The sequence below is a fragment of the Monomorium pharaonis genome, chromosome 7, assembly GCF_013373865.1.
Source record: "Monomorium pharaonis isolate MP-MQ-018 chromosome 7, ASM1337386v2, whole genome shotgun sequence".
Classification (NCBI taxonomy): domain Eukaryota; kingdom Metazoa; phylum Arthropoda; class Insecta; order Hymenoptera; family Formicidae; genus Monomorium; species Monomorium pharaonis.
The window spans coordinates 10,433,071-10,452,655 of NC_050473.1; the positions used below are offsets into that span (position 1 = coordinate 10,433,071).

General features: G+C 34.9%; 2 protein-coding genes across 3 annotated transcripts; both read left to right on the forward strand.

The window, feature by feature from the left end:
• Positions 1-377: 377 nt before the first annotated feature.
• LOC118646583 (longitudinals lacking protein, isoforms F/I/K/T-like) lies at positions 378-10,491 on the forward strand. 2 transcript variants are annotated; one of them, XM_036289776.1, is made up of 2 exons: positions 378-438; positions 1,709-10,491. In XM_036289776.1, exon 2 carries the CDS (start codon positions 4,168-4,170, stop codon positions 4,702-4,704), a length of 537 nt encoding a protein of 178 aa, XP_036145669.1. In that variant the 5' UTR covers positions 378-438; positions 1,709-4,167; the 3' UTR covers positions 4,705-10,491. The 2 variants fall into 2 exon arrangements, with proteins under 2 accessions (XP_036145669.1, XP_036145668.1); XM_036289775.1 differs by having other exon boundaries at positions 384-735.
• On the forward strand, positions 9,695-17,720 carry LOC118646534 (zinc finger protein 99-like). The gene is made up of 4 exons (XM_036289610.1): positions 9,695-9,791; positions 12,287-12,480; positions 14,142-14,535; positions 17,398-17,720. The coding sequence occupies exons 1-4, from the start codon at positions 9,695-9,697 to the stop codon at positions 17,718-17,720; spliced, it is 1,008 nt and encodes a 335-aa protein (XP_036145503.1).
• Positions 17,721-19,585: the final 1,865 nt, after the last annotated feature.

The following is a 19,585-nucleotide window of genomic DNA, read 5'->3' on the forward strand; positions in this document are numbered from 1 at the left end:
TTAACATCATGTTATTTGTAGTAATTTTGAACAAAATTGAAACGGGTAAATTCTAAAATAGATTAGAATAAGAATATCAAGGTAGTATATGTTTTTTGTTTATAATTTAATTATAATTTTTGCATTTATACTTGCAACTAGCGTTGGTGAAAATTTAAGTGCTTAAACTTTGTTTTTTACGCAATATTTTACAAAGAGTATTTATTTTTAATAATAAATTGTGATAAGAATATGATCGTGAAAAATGCAATTAATTTATTCTTTTATAAATTCGTAAAGATAACTGAGGAAAGAGTAGTATCCTGGCGAATATCAGCGACCATCGAAATGAACAGTCAACCTAACGATTTGTATTAATCCGGACGTGTAATTTTTCTTTGCAGACTATCTTCCTGGCGATCAGACCAACATGCACACCTGCAAGAAATGCGGAAATATGTACGTGTATTACAGTTCATTGACGAGACACATGAGGGAAGAATGCGGGAAAGCGCCGAAATATCAATGTCTATATTGTCCAAAGAGATCGAAGTTACATTGCAACCTGTTAAAACATATGCGAACGAAGCACGGCTTTGAGCAGGTCTGAGAGCACTGAAAATGGTCGTTGGGGGTGATGGTGATACAATGGGACGACGACAAAGCGGGGACAAAACTGCATTCTAAATATATGAGATTGATAACATTTTTTTATGATCAGTAATTCTGCCAACCGTTATACAATTTAAAACACTGGTAATTTTACAAAGTTACGTGTGTATTTCGAGCGTATTTTATATCGACCCTTTAGCTCTCGTAAGACACGGGTTGTAAAATAGTGTAAATTTCTACGTGATTGCGCACATATTGCAACGATATCACGAATGCCTTTGTAAATAAATAGACTCTAAAACATGTACAAAACCGATACGCACCATTATTTTTAAGTTTTGAAATATTTAATTTTGTTTCACACTTTTAACTCAAGTGCCAAATGGTTTGTAAAAAGAAATGAACTCTTTAACTGTAGTTTTGATTTACGAAATCTTTATTTTTTTGAGAAAGAAACCAAAAGCTAACTGTTATTTTTGCGAGAGACAATGCCTTTCTTATATTGTTGTATTTCATTGTGGAGAAATGTCAAGCATACATGTTGTATTAATTGCCAAATTAAAAAGTTGAACATAAGAGAGTAAGTTTTTCTATTAGAATATTTTTAACAACACTAAGAGCGGAATTATACATAATTGTAACAAATTACTTAGTATTATTATGAACCTATTGATCATAGATTTGTTATTATCTTGTTTCTATGAGTTGAGCTGTTCATCATGCCTAATATAATCCAATATACTTTTAATATAGAAAAAAGATTAATTTATTTCCTTGCAGAATGACGGCTGTAAAAAAAGATTTAATTAAATTTGTATAATTCCGCGGTGTGTGTTACTAAAACTGAAGTTTTAAATATTCAAACGACATTCCAAATCTGTATTCATTTGTGTTCATTTGATTATTTGTGTTTGTGTTTCCTAGCTCTACGATGTAAAATTATCAATTTGTTGGTCGAACAAAAGAGATCAAGTTATGTACACGAGAGGCACGGTGCGATGAAAATCAGGAACCGAGCCGAGATTTGTTCCATTCACGTTTATCCGAAAGACATTGATGTTCCTCACGTGTTCTGATCGAAGTCACTGACGAACCTACGTATTGCTTTCTTTTGCAGAGTTCAATACCTGTCTGGCCTGCTCGAAGACATACAAATGGAAGAAGTCGCTACACAGGCATGTACGCGAGAGCCCAGAATGCTGGCCGATTCTTCTCAATTCTGGTAACGGTGAATTTATTCGGCAGATCCAGTACAAGATGTTGTATAACACCAAGAATTGAATAGACTGACTGAGTTTACAATCGCCATCAACTTCTGATGGCACAAATATATTGTTGTATTTGGAATATTTTTTATAAAAATAAATCTTATTTTATTGTCGTACAATTATATTGCTGTTGCACCTTATTTTTCGTCTATGGTATATATGAGCGGATAAGATAAATGCATTGAAACGATATTTTTATTATTGTTTTAATTTTTTCTCCGCAGGTTTTATTAACATATCACGAAGAAATAATTTTTTAATAAAAATATATTAAGAATTATGTTCGTGGATATAGAGTATATTCATGTTTAGAATATATTCTACATGTATAAAAAGAATGTTCTTAATTTTTATTAATTGCTAATTTATATTTATTATTTAATTTTAATGATGTTAATTCGAAAGTGTGCTACTTATTATATGTTGTTTAATTCTTCTATTCTTTGCCCTATTCTTCGTCTGATAAAACGTTATCATTGCGATACAATAGTTTTATATTAATCCAGGCATAGCCTGGATCCTAATGATTGACAAATTATAGTACGACGTAATAGTTACATGTAGATCTCCTCTTCTACGATCTACCTTAAATTTTTGGATTCAGCAGGAGTCAACCGTTGGAAACTCGACTAACTGAAGACTACTACACTTTACCCACGACCGTCATTCGCAGATTACCAGAACAAACACTAAAATGCCATCTGTGACTCTCTGTTTCAGATCAAGCTGCCGGGTCCATTATTTTCAAGAAGCTCTTTCCTCGCATGCACAGCGAAGCACGCAGTTACCAGGCTAAAAGCTGACTTGCCACATGCAATACGACTACAGCAGGAATAATCAGTTAATATTCCTGATATGTAAAGTGTGACTGTTAACGAAGAGAAACCTGCTCAAGCATTATGCTCTTTGTTTACGGGATTTGAACGAGCTAGAGAGAAAGAGAGAGAGAGAGAGAAAGGGCGAGAGAGAGAGAGATATGTGATATTACTAGTTCTTCTTTTTCTAATATCCGTTTGTCAAGCGTTGACAGATCGGGATTCAGTTGCGTTTGCTTGGTCGATGCAACCAAATTAAATAAATAATTATATTTTCATCAATTTGTCATTTCACGTTTCGCCTTCATGGATACTCCAAAATAAAATAAATATGTACATAGAGTTGCCGACATATATTTTTCTTATAAATATGCATGTATATATACGTGTATGAACACACTATAAACCGCATTGTATTGTATAAATCTTCGAGTATATATATCAAAAAAGCAATCGTTTCTTCTTTCGATCTGGACTTGGTGGTTTGACGCGAGATCGTTCTACGTCGTCGCATCTTGTTTTTGGGTATCTTGTTTGGAGGGTTGGAATCTGGTGTCTTCTCATTCGAGGTGGAAAGGTTGGAACATAAGAAGGGGCTATACGTAATTCACGAAAGTATATCCGAAAGAAATCTATTATTAATTTGATAAATATCACGTCCGTCTCGTGAATGGCTTGTAAATTACATATACATATGTTTCCGTGTCGTAAAAGAACAGCCTTCATAAATTGAATTGTAACTTTGTAGCCCCCTCTTATCCATCGTTCCCACCTCACGCAGTTTATCTCACGCCTCTTCACACAGCCACGTATCCTTGGCGAAATTTGATCCTGGGCGCACTTATCTTCGGGCTATTGGCTGATACATTGTGTGTTGGGTTGGTTACGGGTTTAATCTCACTGATTTCTGCCAATCGCATACAACAAACACATCTCATGAAGAAACATCTTTACTTTCCCTCTTTCCATTCCTGTCTTCTTCCTTTGTCCTTTCCAATCCCTTTCGTGCGTTTTTGTCGTCGTCCAGTGAAATTGTTATTCATGATCACTATTCATTTTTACGGTTTTCGAGTTAGATCATGTTTACCTCGTGGCAAAGCTATTTTACTAGGAGAAACTAACAGTTCAAAATTAACTGTCGAAAAGAAGTGTTTTTGCCCATGCCATGCAAATGTGCATTTTTTCCAAGTCCATTTAACAAAAGAAATCTAATAATCTTGACGGGATAGCGAAATAACTTTGCTACATCGTTACAAGCATGATCTCGAACGGAAATACGAACGACGATAATAACGGCGAACTCAACACGCGGAATCGGCGGAAGTCCACGGAAGCGTCGGGCGAAGCCACATTTCTCCCGATACCGCCGTGTGACCGTGTGCGAGACCTCAAGCGAGCGAGCGTGCCAGCAAGCTACCTGTATCTTTTCACAAAAATTTAATATCCTTACCACCTTCGCGCCCCCGCCGGCGCTGGGTGTCCCTGTTGCAGGCATGGGCGCACTACTGTCCCTGCTACGTTCCGACCTAAAGCAGCAGCAGCAGCCGCCGCAACAGTCGTCGACGAAGAAGGGATGCCGCGGTGCGTCCGCGCCGACGATGATGACGCGTGCCAACATCGCCATGGCGAACCGACGTGCCAGCAACAGCAACTTTCCCGGCGGCAACGACAACTACGACGACAGCAGTGGTGGCGGTGGCGACAACAGCAGCGGTCGTACCGCGCGGTCCGCCCGCGAGGTCGTATTCCCTGATTCGTTCGAGGTGCTGCCGCAGCCGCACGATCTCAGCGTCGTCCTTATGTCCGGCGTGTCGCACGAGCAGCAGCGGAAGTTCCGCTGCCGTTTCTGCGGCAAGGGCTACCGCTGGAAGAGCACGATGCGCCGCCACGAGATGGTCGAGTGCGGCGGCAAACCGCCGGCCTTCCAGTGCCCGGAGTGCCCGTACAAAGCGCGGCAGCGCGGAAATCTGACCGTGCACTTTAAACGGCATCATCAAAAGATGGGTTACGACGAGGGCTCCTCGGCTTAAGAGCCCTTGTCGCTGGGGAGGGGGAGGGGAGTAAGAGGGAAGGATTTCCTGAGCGTTGAACAAATGTGCGAGGTCTAAGCTTCGGGGGATCTTGAGAACTTCTTCGAACTTTTCTCTTTGACTCTCTTTGAGTTGATTCTAATTCCGATATGATAGATGATATTGCGATTTAAAGATTATCAACTGAATGGGTTGCAAAATTAAACTTCTGACTGTAATTAATTCTGAGGTTAATTCTGTATTTAATTTACATATTTATTTTGCCTTTTGATTTTGAGAAAGGACATGATACTGGAACGTTTTTAATTACTCTGTGTAATGAAATGAATATCGCATTCGGCACATTCCAGTCACTTTTTTGTGACTTATTTTGAAGTAATATATAGTTTAATTAATGATTTTTAATGTTTCCTTTCTTTTTATTTTTATTTTAATATCCAACGATTGGACTCTTAATCGTGTGATATCAGCCACGCGTTTAAATGGTTAAAGTTTAAAAGCTTACATTACATATTAACTCCAATTCAATGTAAAAATGTTCACTTTTTTTCTTTTACAGAATATTATAAAATACTGGGTTGTATTATAGATCTGCTAATATTTAAAGATAGTATAAAATGAGAGATTGAGACATACATGTGTTTTCTAATATTTGCACAAATAGGTACAAATCAATTAATAAGCCTCGTGGAAAAACTGAAAAATTTTGCAAAACTCAAAGAAATGTATTTTTTGAAATATTAATTTTTTTTTAATATTACACGTTTTTAAAATCACACCTCAAATTATCAGAAGGCTTAACGGTTTTTTATTTATATACCTCGCATTCGTCTTTTACGTGGATTCGAAATTTACTTACATTTTATGTTTATAAATACCCGTAATCTCATTATTATTTAATGCTGCGGTAAAATGACCGTCCAATTTTGAATCTTAACTTTTGTAAACTTTTTTATAAGATAAGAAATGGACAGTTGTACTCAGAGATATGCGTTGCGAGATTACGGGCCAAAGCGGTTCAATTTATTTGTAAGATATTGGGTTACTTAAGGAACTTAGAAGAGCATTATTGGTTTAATTTTACTTGTTGGGGATTGGTGGTAAATTGTAGTTAATAGCTCGCGTAACTCTGCTGCTTTAATTTGTAAGTTCACGTGATCACACTTTTATTGTGCACGACGTAAATAATTTGTCATCTAGAATCTATCGCTACGTCTATAGTATTGTCGCAGTTGATTTGTATAAGACTTACAGTGCGAGGGAAAAAAGTATTAATATTCTCACCTATTTACTAAGATTCGTGCGAAGATGTAGTATACACTATGTATCATATATGTTTTCTTAAGAATAATTGTACCTGCTTGTAAAAAAATTATTCTTAAATTTTTAAAAAGTTATATAATAGAACTAAAAATAGAAAAAACTAAATCAGCTCTTAGTTTTTTCTTAAAGAATAATAGATTTATTTGTTTTTTTTTTGTATTATAAAATTTTATATATATAATTATATGTACACTATTTATTCTTAAGAAAACTTATTATATTATACAGACTGCATATTTCTTTGCGCTAATCTTAAAAATTAAGTAAGGATATCAGGTTTATATATTATCATTTTGCACGGTATGACTAATGCCACCAAAGAAATCGCACGATTAAGGCATTCCGAGATATGTTTCTCAAAGACCGCGAGTACATTCCAATAATATTAGCGAATTTACATATAGCTCAAATTCAGACTTTAGTCTTAATTTTTTAAAATTTACCTTTTTATTTTTTCTTTTACATACACAAGAAAGTACAAAGAATATTTTTATAAATCGGAAGCTTTTTTAAATATGAATTTCAACAGTCTTTCGCTATTTTATTTAACGCATTCCACATAAAATGTATGGAATACGATGAAACTTGAAAAAATAAAATCATAAAAAATCATGTAATATTAAAGGTATACTCTCTAAATTGGATTCAATGTATTATCAATGATTAACAGTGATACTTATAACTGTAATAATGTCCTGTCTTTTAGTGACTTTCACTTTAGAAGTAGTGTATAATCACTGAAAGATCAGTGTATTTATTTCATCGATTGACAAGTTATAAGTATATTACTGAAAATCGGTGCATCTTCACCGATTTCATTGATTTTTCACTGATTGTAATTTAGAGAGTACATATAACCAAAAACGATCCGATAATCTCGGTGAAGCTTAGATCTTTAAGATTACCGATCAAATATAACGCGTCTTGTTAGTACTTTTGCATACTACGGGACATGCAGCTCATATTACCGCCTAAATGATAACTTTAGGATTTTACTCGATAATGTCTCTTTCGTGTTAAGCACCGAAAAAAAATTTAAGACTTTTGCCTTGTTTCTCATCTGTCGCACATTCTTAATTTTATGGTTAATGTTATACATACTTTTTTGTTTTTAAAGATAAATAGAGACTTTCTGAAGTGCCTTCGACGAGAAATCGACAAATAGAGATGCAAACCAAACTCGCGCATTCGTTTACTGCATGGTGGTGTTTGCGAAACTATCTTCAGAACATCGGTTACCTGAGAGGATTTAGGCGCTTATGATGGACAATAACTATCTGTAATTTCCAGACAATTCGTCCATGACCGCGAATACCTGGACGTGGGATTCAATTTTTCGCACATGTATCTTACATAGCAGAGGAACTACTGTTAATTCGTTGACCATATTGTTAACATTTTTAGTAGGATGGCGTGTTGGCGATAGATTAGAAAGATAGATTCAATATTCTACCAAAACATCTTTACATAATATATTTGTATAATTTAAAGGAGTAATAATTCAGTAAACGCGACAGAAAGATTTTTACGTTACGTATCCGATAAAGTACAAAGATTCGCATCTCGCAATCGCTTCGCGCGTGTCCAGGCTAAGCAGACAAGCGCGAATGAACACTGAACGAACAGCTTCGACGAATGCGCGAAAAATTGGGAATGTTCGCGATGTCGAAGCGATTTGTTTAGTCGCGTTTGTTCGCCTTCCAACTGTGGACAGCGTAAAGAAAGGATTAGTAATCAGCTAATCACAATCGACTTCGATATCGGACAATATGATCGACGCATTTCAATAATGTTAGAGATCACTCTTGTACTGTTTATGCGAATTTACAGGCGCAGCTTGCAAAGAGCTCGATCGCGCGAACGGGTTGGTTTTTTTGCGATCCTAAGGATTGTTGTCCGTGTGCCTCTTATTTAATATACATTCTCTATACTCGACAATGATTTCCAATGTTTACGTATCACTTGCACTACTTTCCTTAGTATTTTTACTTATTTAACGTAATATTTAATTCACACAACTTTCCAGTCCGGGATCGACGGGATCAACCTGCCAGTCGCGCCACGCGGGATCATACTCATAGATTTATACATATAAATGTCTCTTCCATTTTTATACACGTTTATACACTTATAAATATATAGAAATATGTATATAGGATGTTCACTATTGCGATTTCTTTCATCTGCGAGTTCTTCGACGTGCTTCAAAATCAAAGTTTCTCGTCTCGAAATATTTGTTAATTTTTTTATCGAGCCACTTCGAGAACTAAAGTCTATTGTTTCCTACGTGATTCAGTTTTTAGATCCGGCAAATAAAATCTAATGCTTCCTTCAGGTGATTTACCTTTTAATTTAATAATATCGAGACACAATTCGGAACACGAATGTTCACCGGGGACGAAAATTGTCCAAAGCAAATCTTCATCAAGTGAGGATTTCTTCCGGATTAATCCCGGGACAATCCGCAGATGTCGAGAGAAATGGCAATAATTTTCGGGTACATGTAAACAGATACTTTGAGAGAAAGAGAGATGCTAAGAAAGAGAACGAAAGTAACGTCGAGAGTCGACGCGCGTCCGGCCACGGGTTGCACGTCAGTATTTTTGATATCAGTATTTGCGAACTCGCTCGCGTCCTTACCTGCCTGCCTGCGAGATGATGCGGGGTATACTCGTTGTACATCTCTACCCATAGCTCTTAACCATGATCTTCATCATGGATTTGCCGATCCGATTTCGGCGGAGTTTTGTCCGTCACCGCGGAGTCGATCGGCCGAGATCGACCTCGTTATTTCCGAGACTCTTGTTACCGAATCTTTATCGCTTAATATTTAAGTACACGTTTTATACGTTTTCTCGCCAACTTTTCCGTCTCTCTTTTAAGGTTTTTAAGTGTATCGGGCAGAAAGGGGGCGATTTAAACCAATATCGCAATGCCTTCCCCCTTCGTTGCACCTCGGTATTTCTAATATTTAATTCCATATTTTTAGTTTTATTTTCTCTTTTTCTCTTCTCTTTTTATTTGGAAGGTTTATTAAGCGGAAGAATGTCTATTATAATGGTATCTTTTATATTAATTATTATAACTATTATTATTATTAATATTATTAATAAAAAAATATTCTTTATTCCGGGTTATTTTTTAAAATCAAGTTGTTTATTTCTTTCACCCGAGCCATACCTCTCATTCTTTATACATTTTATATATTACTTGTTAGCAAGATCTTTGATATTGTAACTTTATTATACGATTTGAAACAAAGTTTTTCAATTACGTTAGAAATCAAAATGTTAAAAACTTTTCCGATTTTGTTGTTAAAGCGTATGAAAATTTTATAGAATTTATAAAAATTAAAATTAACTGTTAAAAATAAGTTTCTAATAAAAAGATTCTTTATGCAAATCTTATTATTCGTTCTATCTTATATTGCTAAATAAAATATTTTCTTACAAGTACCATCAAAATATTTCACATTACTCAATATTAAAAGATATAGGAAACACTTTGTCGTCACAAAATGTTAAGCACCAAGTAAACTTTGTCTCCAAGTAAACGTTGTCTCTGCGTATGACTACCTTTTTCAAGTGGCAATCAGCGTTTTAATCGACATCGATCTAACCAATGAATATTTATGCTTTCAGCAATCCAGCACTGCACCGCCGTCCAGATGTATCCGTGCGACACCTGCGACAGGCAGTACCGAAGGATCATCTCCTTGCAGCGTCACAAGAAATTCGAGTGTGGCAAGGAGGCGCAATTCGGATGTATGATATGCCATGCCAAGTTCAAGCACAAACACAGTCTACTGAGGCATTACAACGTTCACGTGTTTGACATCTCGTTCACAGAGAACCAGGAGAACTCCGCTTGACAAAAACGATGGAGGCTTGCAAAAAAGCAGTCGCGGCGAGATGGCAGAAATCTTAGTATCGCTAAACAGTATCGAATTCAAAACATAGCAGAGATATAAAATTAACACGTTAATTATTACATGTAAATAATTCGAGATATAAACAATCAATATAATAACTTTTAAATTTCATTTTTCTAGAAAATTAGAAAATGTTATGCTAAATAATAGTTATAAATTATCTCTGGATGCGCCATTTCAAAGTAGTTACTCGGATCTCTTGAATTTTCTCTTTTTATTTCTGTATTGATAATATTTACAGTCTCTTTTAAATTTAGAATATAAATCTAGAATATAAGTGTATTAACTTAGAAATATTAATTTTAATGCTTCTTTCCTTATATAAATAATGAGATAGTGATACAAATTATTACAGTGAATACCAAATAATAGTACATAAAATGGTTCCTAGAAAAGTTAATACTTGCTTTGTTAATTGTAAAATAATGTTAATTAATTGTATTTATTGGCGATATTTTGAATGCCAAATAAATCGAGAATTGGAATTCTATTCTGTTTTTCTGCACTTATGGAATTTTGTAGTAGACCAGTCTTCAAAAATAATATGCTACGCACACAAAGGCTAGATTAGTCAAGTATCCTCTTTTTCCTCCAAATATAATTCTTTTTTAATAAATTGCAATTTTTAATAATTTACCCCCAAAATTACTTAGGATATATTTGAAGCAAGCGCGATGCAGAATTATGGAATGTTTACTACAAAATCCAATTTCAAATATAGCACACGTATCAATCCGAATCAATGTAAGATGATAATTTAGTTGTAATTAATTTCAACGCAATAAATGTTTTTTAATTTTTTTTTTTTTGGTATCTGATTTTGATGCGTTAATTTCTGTGCTCTTATATGAATAGAAAAATGTTAAAAAGGAGTTTGTGCAAATTTTTAATGTATAATGAACAAAAAGTCTTTGTTTTTTAACAAAATATCTATATTTCTCGTTGAATTATTGTATGTAAAAAATGTATTATTATATGTAAACAAATTTTTTAAATTTTTTTAAGCATTTTTTTAACATAAATTGTATTTATCATTAAAGAGTTTTTTTGTGCATTTTATTTGATTTTTATTGAAAATTTTTTTGTACAATATGTAGTACTACTGACATGTACTAAAATAATTTTAAACAAGCCAATATGTTTACGAAATTTATATAATTAAATCTTTAATTATAAACGCTGAAAATATGCAAGAAATCAAATAAAAAAGTTAGAAATGTGTAATTACTATTAATTGTTTATTGTAATTTTATGATCTTATTTTTGTGAAATGTCTGTTTGATTTTTGTGCTGTTCACATTGCTGATGTTGTTAGCAGTTAATTTGTCAGTTCGTAACAATCTTCACGTTTTTTTCAGTGCATTATTACTTGAGTTACACTACATCGGACGTGGCGATTAAAACGAAATGTGCTGGACATGAAGTAGAAGACGCAATAATACGTGTGTATGAATGCAGCTATAATAAATGTTACTATAGGACCACAAGGAAGAACGAGCTGTGGAGACACTTCTTACGCTGGCACTTAAGAACAAGTGTGAAGCAGAAGAAAACATAATTAAAGCTACATTCAGAAGTTTCGCATCCAATTGGTATTTATGGAAGCGAAAAGATCAGAAAGTGAAAGAAGAATTAGCATTAGAAGCAATTGAAACTTTTATGAAATTACAACCGCATTTATCTGTCATATGAGAACAGGAATAACAGATTTCCATTTCCATTATATCTTGTTTTTTTGTCATTTGTTTTTATTTCTAACGGCTCTGTTTTTTTATTGCATTTTATAATTTTTATTTTAGTGAAAAGCTGGATTATAAGGTGGCGGTCTTTTTTTATGTTAAAAATAAGAATTGAATAAATGTATGGATAATAATTGAGCTAATTTGAGTACAACAATGTATTATATATAATAACCGTTAACTGGAGATTAATATAATTTTCTGAATTAATTTGCAATTTTTTTTTTGTTATCTTTAATCTGTTATTATATTAACGAACTTAATGTGATAATAAAATTATTTTGATACCTTAATAATACGCGTATGTAAAGTTTAATTTTAATTATATTAATTTCTTGCAAACTTTGGGTTTTTCTACATAAGTATTATATATTTTGAGAGTACACGATCTGAATATATCTCATAACTATATGTCATTTATAATAGATTAAATAACTGTAATTTTTGTAATATTATGATTACTTAGCGAAATAAAGAATTGATATAAGCATGAAATTTGCGAGTAAAAGCAATTCTTTATAAATGATACGATCAGCACACCGTTATCCATTTATTAACATAATATTTTGTTTTTCGTGTATTTCCGCAGATTATTATCGCAGAGGCAACTTGGGTCCTTCCTCATTCGCAAAGTACAATTGCGAGGCCTGCGGCAAGATTTACAGGAGTTGGGCTTCATTAAGGTTTCATCGGCATATGGAATGTAGAAAAGAACCTAACTTCCTCTGCACTTTCTGCAACTACAGGTCTCGCAGGAAAAGCAATCTTCGTAGACACATGCAGGTGCATTATCGATACGTCAACTGAGGATTCGTACACAAAACATATGACACACTTCACACATGATCGCATACGCTTTCTCGTGTACAATTCTATCTATCCTATTGTATGTTCGAAATAAAGACTAGGTCTTGTTTTCGTAATTTCTTACTTTATTTTCTCTTTCCATTCTGACCTGTTTCCGCAAAGATATAACAAGAAAAAATCTAAATTCAAACGAAATTTTTTATGAACAAACGTCATCTTTTATTTATGAAATTTTATTATTGCTTATATTATTTATTTTGTGTCACTTCTTCATCGAAACTTTCAGTTCAGAACCATGTCATTTTAGTCATTCACGGAGAGTATATGAAGGCAAGTAAACTTCTCGTAGTAATCTATTTGTTTTAATTTTTATAATACTAGACATCACACAGATGCGCGCTTCGTGCGCACTACTTAACTTTTTACCTTTTAAAAATAAATTACAACGATAATTGTATAGATAATATCTATACAATTTTGACAGTTGTCAAAATTCAATTGCAATGACAGCTACTCTTGCAACAAGAAGTAAGCGCAGCGAGAGAACCAATCGGTATCGCGGAAAAGAGGCAACAATAAACTTCAATATTCGATATATGTGAGTATCGATGTTACATGCACTTTTTAAAAAAGGATTATTTATCCTTAAAAAAAAACATAACAATATCGAACAGTAGTTCATCTATGTTTGTTTTTTTTAGGTGAGCAGCTTGGTCGCAAGATGATCATCGTGAAATACGGCAAGACGAAGGTGTTTCAATACTCTTTGTGCAGCTATCGTGCTCATCGTAAACGGAATATTTTTCGACACATCGATAAATCACATCCGGAAATATGTAACAAGAAATAAACGGTTCTGAAGTGAATTTTGAAGCACGAGATTAATGGTTTAAATCTCTCACTAATCTATATTTCTAACTATATGTTATTTTTTATTAATTACTGTATTATTTTTGTGTTTTGAAGATATAACAAATTTTTAGACACTCTGATGAAGTTTATATTTGAGATGTAAATATATTTGCGATAATAATTCTCCTAATCTCCTTTTCTTAAGCATTTATAATAACATAAAACTTGACGAATTAAAGCGAACATTAATTACTGTTATATCTTGGTTATGTAAGTAATTAAATAAAAGTGAATTGGTTTTGTGTGGTTATCACGAAAAAAATGTACAAAATTTCTACGATTTTTTATTATTATTATGCTAAAAACAAAAATCCTTTTGTTTGTATATTTATTTTGTATATTTGTTTTGTATAAATCACAAGTTTTTTTTATCCTTCTTTTGATAAAATACTACATTACATTATTTTTGAATTATTGAAATTAATGAAATATTTATAATTAATTTAAGATTTATTTCCTGTTCATTTTTATCCTTGTTTTAAATCCCTCTAATGACGTGGACGTAGAAAGTCTTTGTAGCTCCTTGTTTTTTTAATTTTTGTTCCTTTTTCGTTGTTGAAACTACTATAGTGATTTCCCGGCCTTCTAAAGATTAACAAGATTCAAAATTTTCTGCAATTGCAAAATATCGTAGGGCTATAAAAATTTTTTCGAAGTTGTAATTAGTTTAAGATACACTTCGAATTTGATTTATCTTTCGATTAATCTAACAATATGTCCCACAGATTTCTAATGATATTTCATGGTTTATCCAAGGACAAGCACGAGTCGCACGTTTGATTTCGGTGGCACGGAGCCTCATGTGGGACAGTGGAACTGATCTAAAGCTATGTCTTCTCCCATTTGCAGGTAACACGAAGGAGTACGGGAGCATGATCGATCTATCAGAGGAAGAAGCCCTGGATCTACCAGCGCAAATGCAGGAGAAAACAGTGATGCCGTTCGCTGAACTGAAAATACCGAAAGCTTGGAACTACATAAAAAATCCGCTCGGTCGATTTGCCTGCGCCAAATGCGGCCGTTCGTACAGGAGGAAGGATTCATTACAACGCCACAAGCATTGGGAGTGCGGCAAGGAACCGCAGTTTAAATGTCCATATTGCCCGCAACGTTGCAAACGTAAAGCACACTGGCAACGTCACATAAGTCGCAAGCATCAGGATGAAGTGAATGTAGAGAAATATCTAGATTCTTACTTGCCGAAAATAGAGATTGATTGATTTCGGCCGATTTGATACTGAAGCAAAGGATGATTTCTCTCTAATGTAAAATCGCGTGACAAGAATCCAAAAATTGTTCTCTCAGTAAAGAAAGATTTGACGAAATGCTTAATACATCCGTGATAATTTTTTAGATAATTCTTTAATAATAAATACAGTACGTAGATATTTTTGAAACGAAAAATTTAATCAAATATTGTCATATTTTATGAACATTGTTCATACATTTGAGATGAAAAATGAAAAACTTTATTAAAACTAATTTTACATATAATAATATAATTCTATATACAATAGCGTTGGAAGTTGAATTTATATTCATCTCAAATAATAAATCTTGTGGACACTTTCTTTAAGTATTACAGTAAATAGTTCTTTTTTTTTTCAAAGTTATAAGTTTTTTTTACAATTAACGTTATTAATATTATTAAGTATTAAGTATTAAACTTTTTCGAAAACCGAGATTTATACATCATTATCAGTATACATATATCTATTTATATACTCACATATAAGAATGATATATTTCATATTATATACAAATATCTTATACATATATACATATTATATAATGGTACTTGCCTTATTTTCAAGATAATATATATGTATGTATAACACATATGAAATACATATTCTATATTTCTTTATATATTTTTTTTACTTATACATAAACTCATTGAAGATTTACTATTACACACATATACTCGTTAGCAATTAAAATTAAAATGAGTTTTATGTATAGGAAATATATTTTGATAGATATATTATGATTTTATACTTGAAGGTACTTGATTGATTATTTAGTCGCTAATGATTTTTCAGCATTTAGTGTGTCTGTGTTTTATTTCTTAGCTCATAAGATTTGATTGACAATTTGATAGATCAATTTATTAATCTGGAGTGATTTTTTTTAATTTTAAGTCTTTATAAAGAAAGTGCCTTTAACGTAAAATAATTACTGATTAAAGTAACAAGTGCCAGTTAAAACAAAGATTTCCCTTGCATCACCGAAAAAAGCTATGTTTTTCTCTTTGACAAAGAACGAATAAGAAAGAAAGATAATGAAGAATTAAAAGATAAAAGACGAAAAATAAAGTTTATCATAGGGAACTAGTTTTAAGTTGTTAGTTTATAAGTATTTTTTTACATTAATCTAAGGTTTGTAACGAGTGATTATTAAGACTGATACCAATATGCCTATTATTAACTTGATTGATTATGTAACTTGAAATGAAAAATAATATCGTATTCGAAGTCTGTCTATTATTACGTTTGCTGTGTTTGAAGGAAATAAATTTATATGAGCATATCGAATTAACCCGTGATCCATCTTATCGTCAACCGGCAGCATTTTCACAAATAATAAATTTATGCAATTAATAGAAAAACGTTATGCTCTACAATATTCTATTAGCAACTAATTCGTAATTGTAACATTTACAAAATCGATAGATGCGTTTTCGATGATCTTATTTTATCCTTGCAGCTTTCAGTCAATGCGCCAATATATCGTATTTTATAATATTTACCTTAGCTTAATTGACGACATGAAAATTTAACCATCTATTATAACATTTTTACAAGAAAACGCAATTTACAATAATTCCCGCAAGTAACTTTTATTTTATGTAAATTTTCAGTTACAAGCGAAGTAGTTGAAATAATAATCGATTATCTTATGATGGCGATTGAATTGAGAGCTACAATTAGCATTTGCACTAAAATAATCATGAATAAATAAGTATATTAATAATTAGAATTCAAGCAAATGAATGAACAAATTATGAAAAAATTAGATAAATCCCAATAGTTATAGTCGCTAAGTTACGAGCATTTCTCTCCTGTAAATAATCGATCTTATAGCTAGTATATCTCTTCGGTTGGTTCAAGCATCATTGCGAGAGCTACTTAAGCAATTGAGTATATCCTTGGCATCTCTTATCTTTTTCTCCTGCCTTCTCCACCTGTACGATATCAGGGGAGTAGCATGCGCACTAACCCTTCTCGAGTCTTGTATATAGAAATGCCACTTACGTATCGAACTTTCATCGCTTGTGCATCGAAAGGAAACATTCACCGTTCGGCTGGCACCGTTCAAAGTTCTAACTGAAATGTTATAAAAAGCTGCCTTGGATCTGTGAATGTTACTTTCGTAACATGCAGTTACCGCTCCTTCCTCGTATGCGAAGCTCATAACTAGCTGCTTGGGGCTCGAAAGTAGGGACACGAAGGACACGCATTTCTTTCCTCTATCCCCTTGACGAGTGATCGGTTGCATCGATGCACCTGCAATCGAGGACGAGCCGCAAGGCTCGCAAGGATCCAGCGATCCTCGAGCGCAGCTTCCCTTCGAAATGGCTTTCTTTCTAGGACTTGCCGAGGAGACGCCTCGCCGCTCCCCGATGACACAATCTCGATCTCTATCCAGTCTTCTCCGAACTATTTTTTTAATATACACGAACGAGAGTCCACCCGCGGATTCGAGAGAGAGAGAGAGAGCACGAGAGAGAAGTGAAGAGATCTGAAGAGACACGTCGAGGTACCGAGTCAACGAGTCATCGGCACCCATCTAAAGCCAAAAAGCCCCGACCCCTAGCCGCTAAGCTCTAATTCTTAAGTCGAAAACGGGGAACGACGGTCGGGTACTGTCGGCTGCGTTTCCCAATCGAGCGCTTGGCAACGCAAATAAAAGATTTCGCCTCAATCGATCGTGCGTTCGCGTGGGACACATTCTAATAAAGCCGGGGATCTTGTGTTCCAGCCGAAGACCTGAGCATCACCGGCCTCAAGTGGGCAGCGGCCTGGCAGCGATGGAGCGTGCCGTCGATCATGTGGCGATCCGGAGCGGGCTTGGGCAAGGGCCTGGGCTCCGGCTCGTCTAACCCGGAGGGCTTCAACTGCCCGGCCTGCGGCAGGGTCTACAAGCTGAAGAGTAGCCTGAGAAACCATCAGAAGTGGGAGTGCGGCAAGGAGCCTCAGTTTCAGTGTCCCCATTGCGTCTACAAAGCGAAGCAGAAGATGCATATCGCGCGGCATATGGAGCGAATGCACAAAGAGAAGATTTACAAACAGGAACTTGTGTAAGGTTACGAGGGGGAGGGGGGAGGGAGGGTGGGACGTCCAGTGCTCGTCGTCGGTGTCGTTTATGGGCGCGATCGCGCGCGGGGGAGACCAAGACGGAAGACGAAGAGGAAGAAACGATAGAAAAGAGGACGTGAAGATCGGAAGAAGTGCGTCTCTCTCGCGCACGACCGACGTCCGGCATGCGCGACTTCGAAGAGAGTAAAAGTGGGAGGGATCGAGAAGAAGGAACTCGGGAAGGATTTCAAGTTGGTGTACACAATGACGTTGAGATGAGAAACGATAATTGATTAGAGCTGATGGCGATGACTTCTGCTTCTCGGGAGAGGGGGGTCGCCCACCTCCTCATCTCGATCTTGGATTTCATATTTTTTTTATCCTTTTTTAAGGTTTATTATTATGTGAACATAATTGATTAATTAATTAATTAATTATTATTTTTACGTAACGAGATATATGCCGCGTGTAAACAAGAGAAACGCGTCGATTTCCCGCCCGGGGTGCACTTCGTACGGCCAAGGAACTTCCCCGAGCCCGTCGACATTTATGACGATTTCTCCATCCGGGTTTGCGCCCGATAGATCGCTCGCTCACACACATCCCTCTTTTTTTTTTTTTTTTTTTTTAAATGTTCGAACCGCGATCTCGATGTGCGAAATCACGGGAATGAAACACGAACGATCGAACACCCATTCTTCAGGTGCACTTCATTCTCGATCCGACATCCGACAGTGAAGCGATCTCGTGACAAACGCGGGCTCGAGGCGCGATTGTTTAGGGAGAACTTTTCTTCAGCGTATTTCTTCTTCTCTCCAAGGCCCACCCCGGGCCGGACTGAGACCGTCCGGTAAACCGGAGCTCTTCCATAGCAACCATTCTGGTCACACTGGTTCCATATTTTTAAACGGGCGCAGCCGTGCGCGTGTGGCTCACTGGGGACATAAAAAAAAAAAGAGAGAGAGAGAGAGAGTGAGAGAAAGAGAGATGGAGGGAGATGCGAGAGTGGGTGAGAGAAAGCGAATATTCCGAAGAGATTGAAAACGCGGCCACGTCAGCAAATGTCCGTCGACCCGATACATACGTACAGTACTCGCGCGATACATGGATAATGTATGACTGCAAGCCACGGAGTCACGTCAGTACCAACGACGATAGAGTCGCTCAGAAGACATCCCTGAATCCTCGAAGGCTGGTCTTCGAGGACTAGCCAGAACTTCACCTCTTTCAGGCCAGACTAGCGGTTGTGCTGTAAATTTCGTGTTGTGCAGTAACCGTGAATACAAATGACTTTTGAGGTCAAAAACGAGCGAAAATTGAAAATCTTGTCTTGAAAATCATCGAAATTTAAAATTAAATTCTTGTAAAATGCTTTTCTATATTTTTCATTCATCGTTCAGATCTGCTCATTCATCGTTACTGTACATACACGTTTAACCCAGTGAGAGAGATTTATTAGAGATTCTCTTTAATATATATAGAAAATATCTAAAAAGATAGATTAAATTTTTTTCTATTAAAAATTTATTATTATTTATGAAACTTGCAGGCAGGTATTTATATAATTTTATTGAGTTTATTGGCATATCTAGAGTAAAAATCTATTCTAAATTTTTATGTTTATTTTATGTTTAATTAGGAGAAACGGTAAAATTACTACAAAACTTATTGCGAAATTATTTTTTGGTATATAGAGAGAGTATACGTGTAAAATATTTATTGCAGAGATATATATTTCATAAGTTATTTAAAAAAATTCTCGCGAAAGTGTTATTAATAATTTATTCATTGGATTTCTTTGTCTTTAATCATTTCGTTATGTTCCGGAGAATATTTCCACGTGATGAAATTATATCGTCGAAATTTTAAAA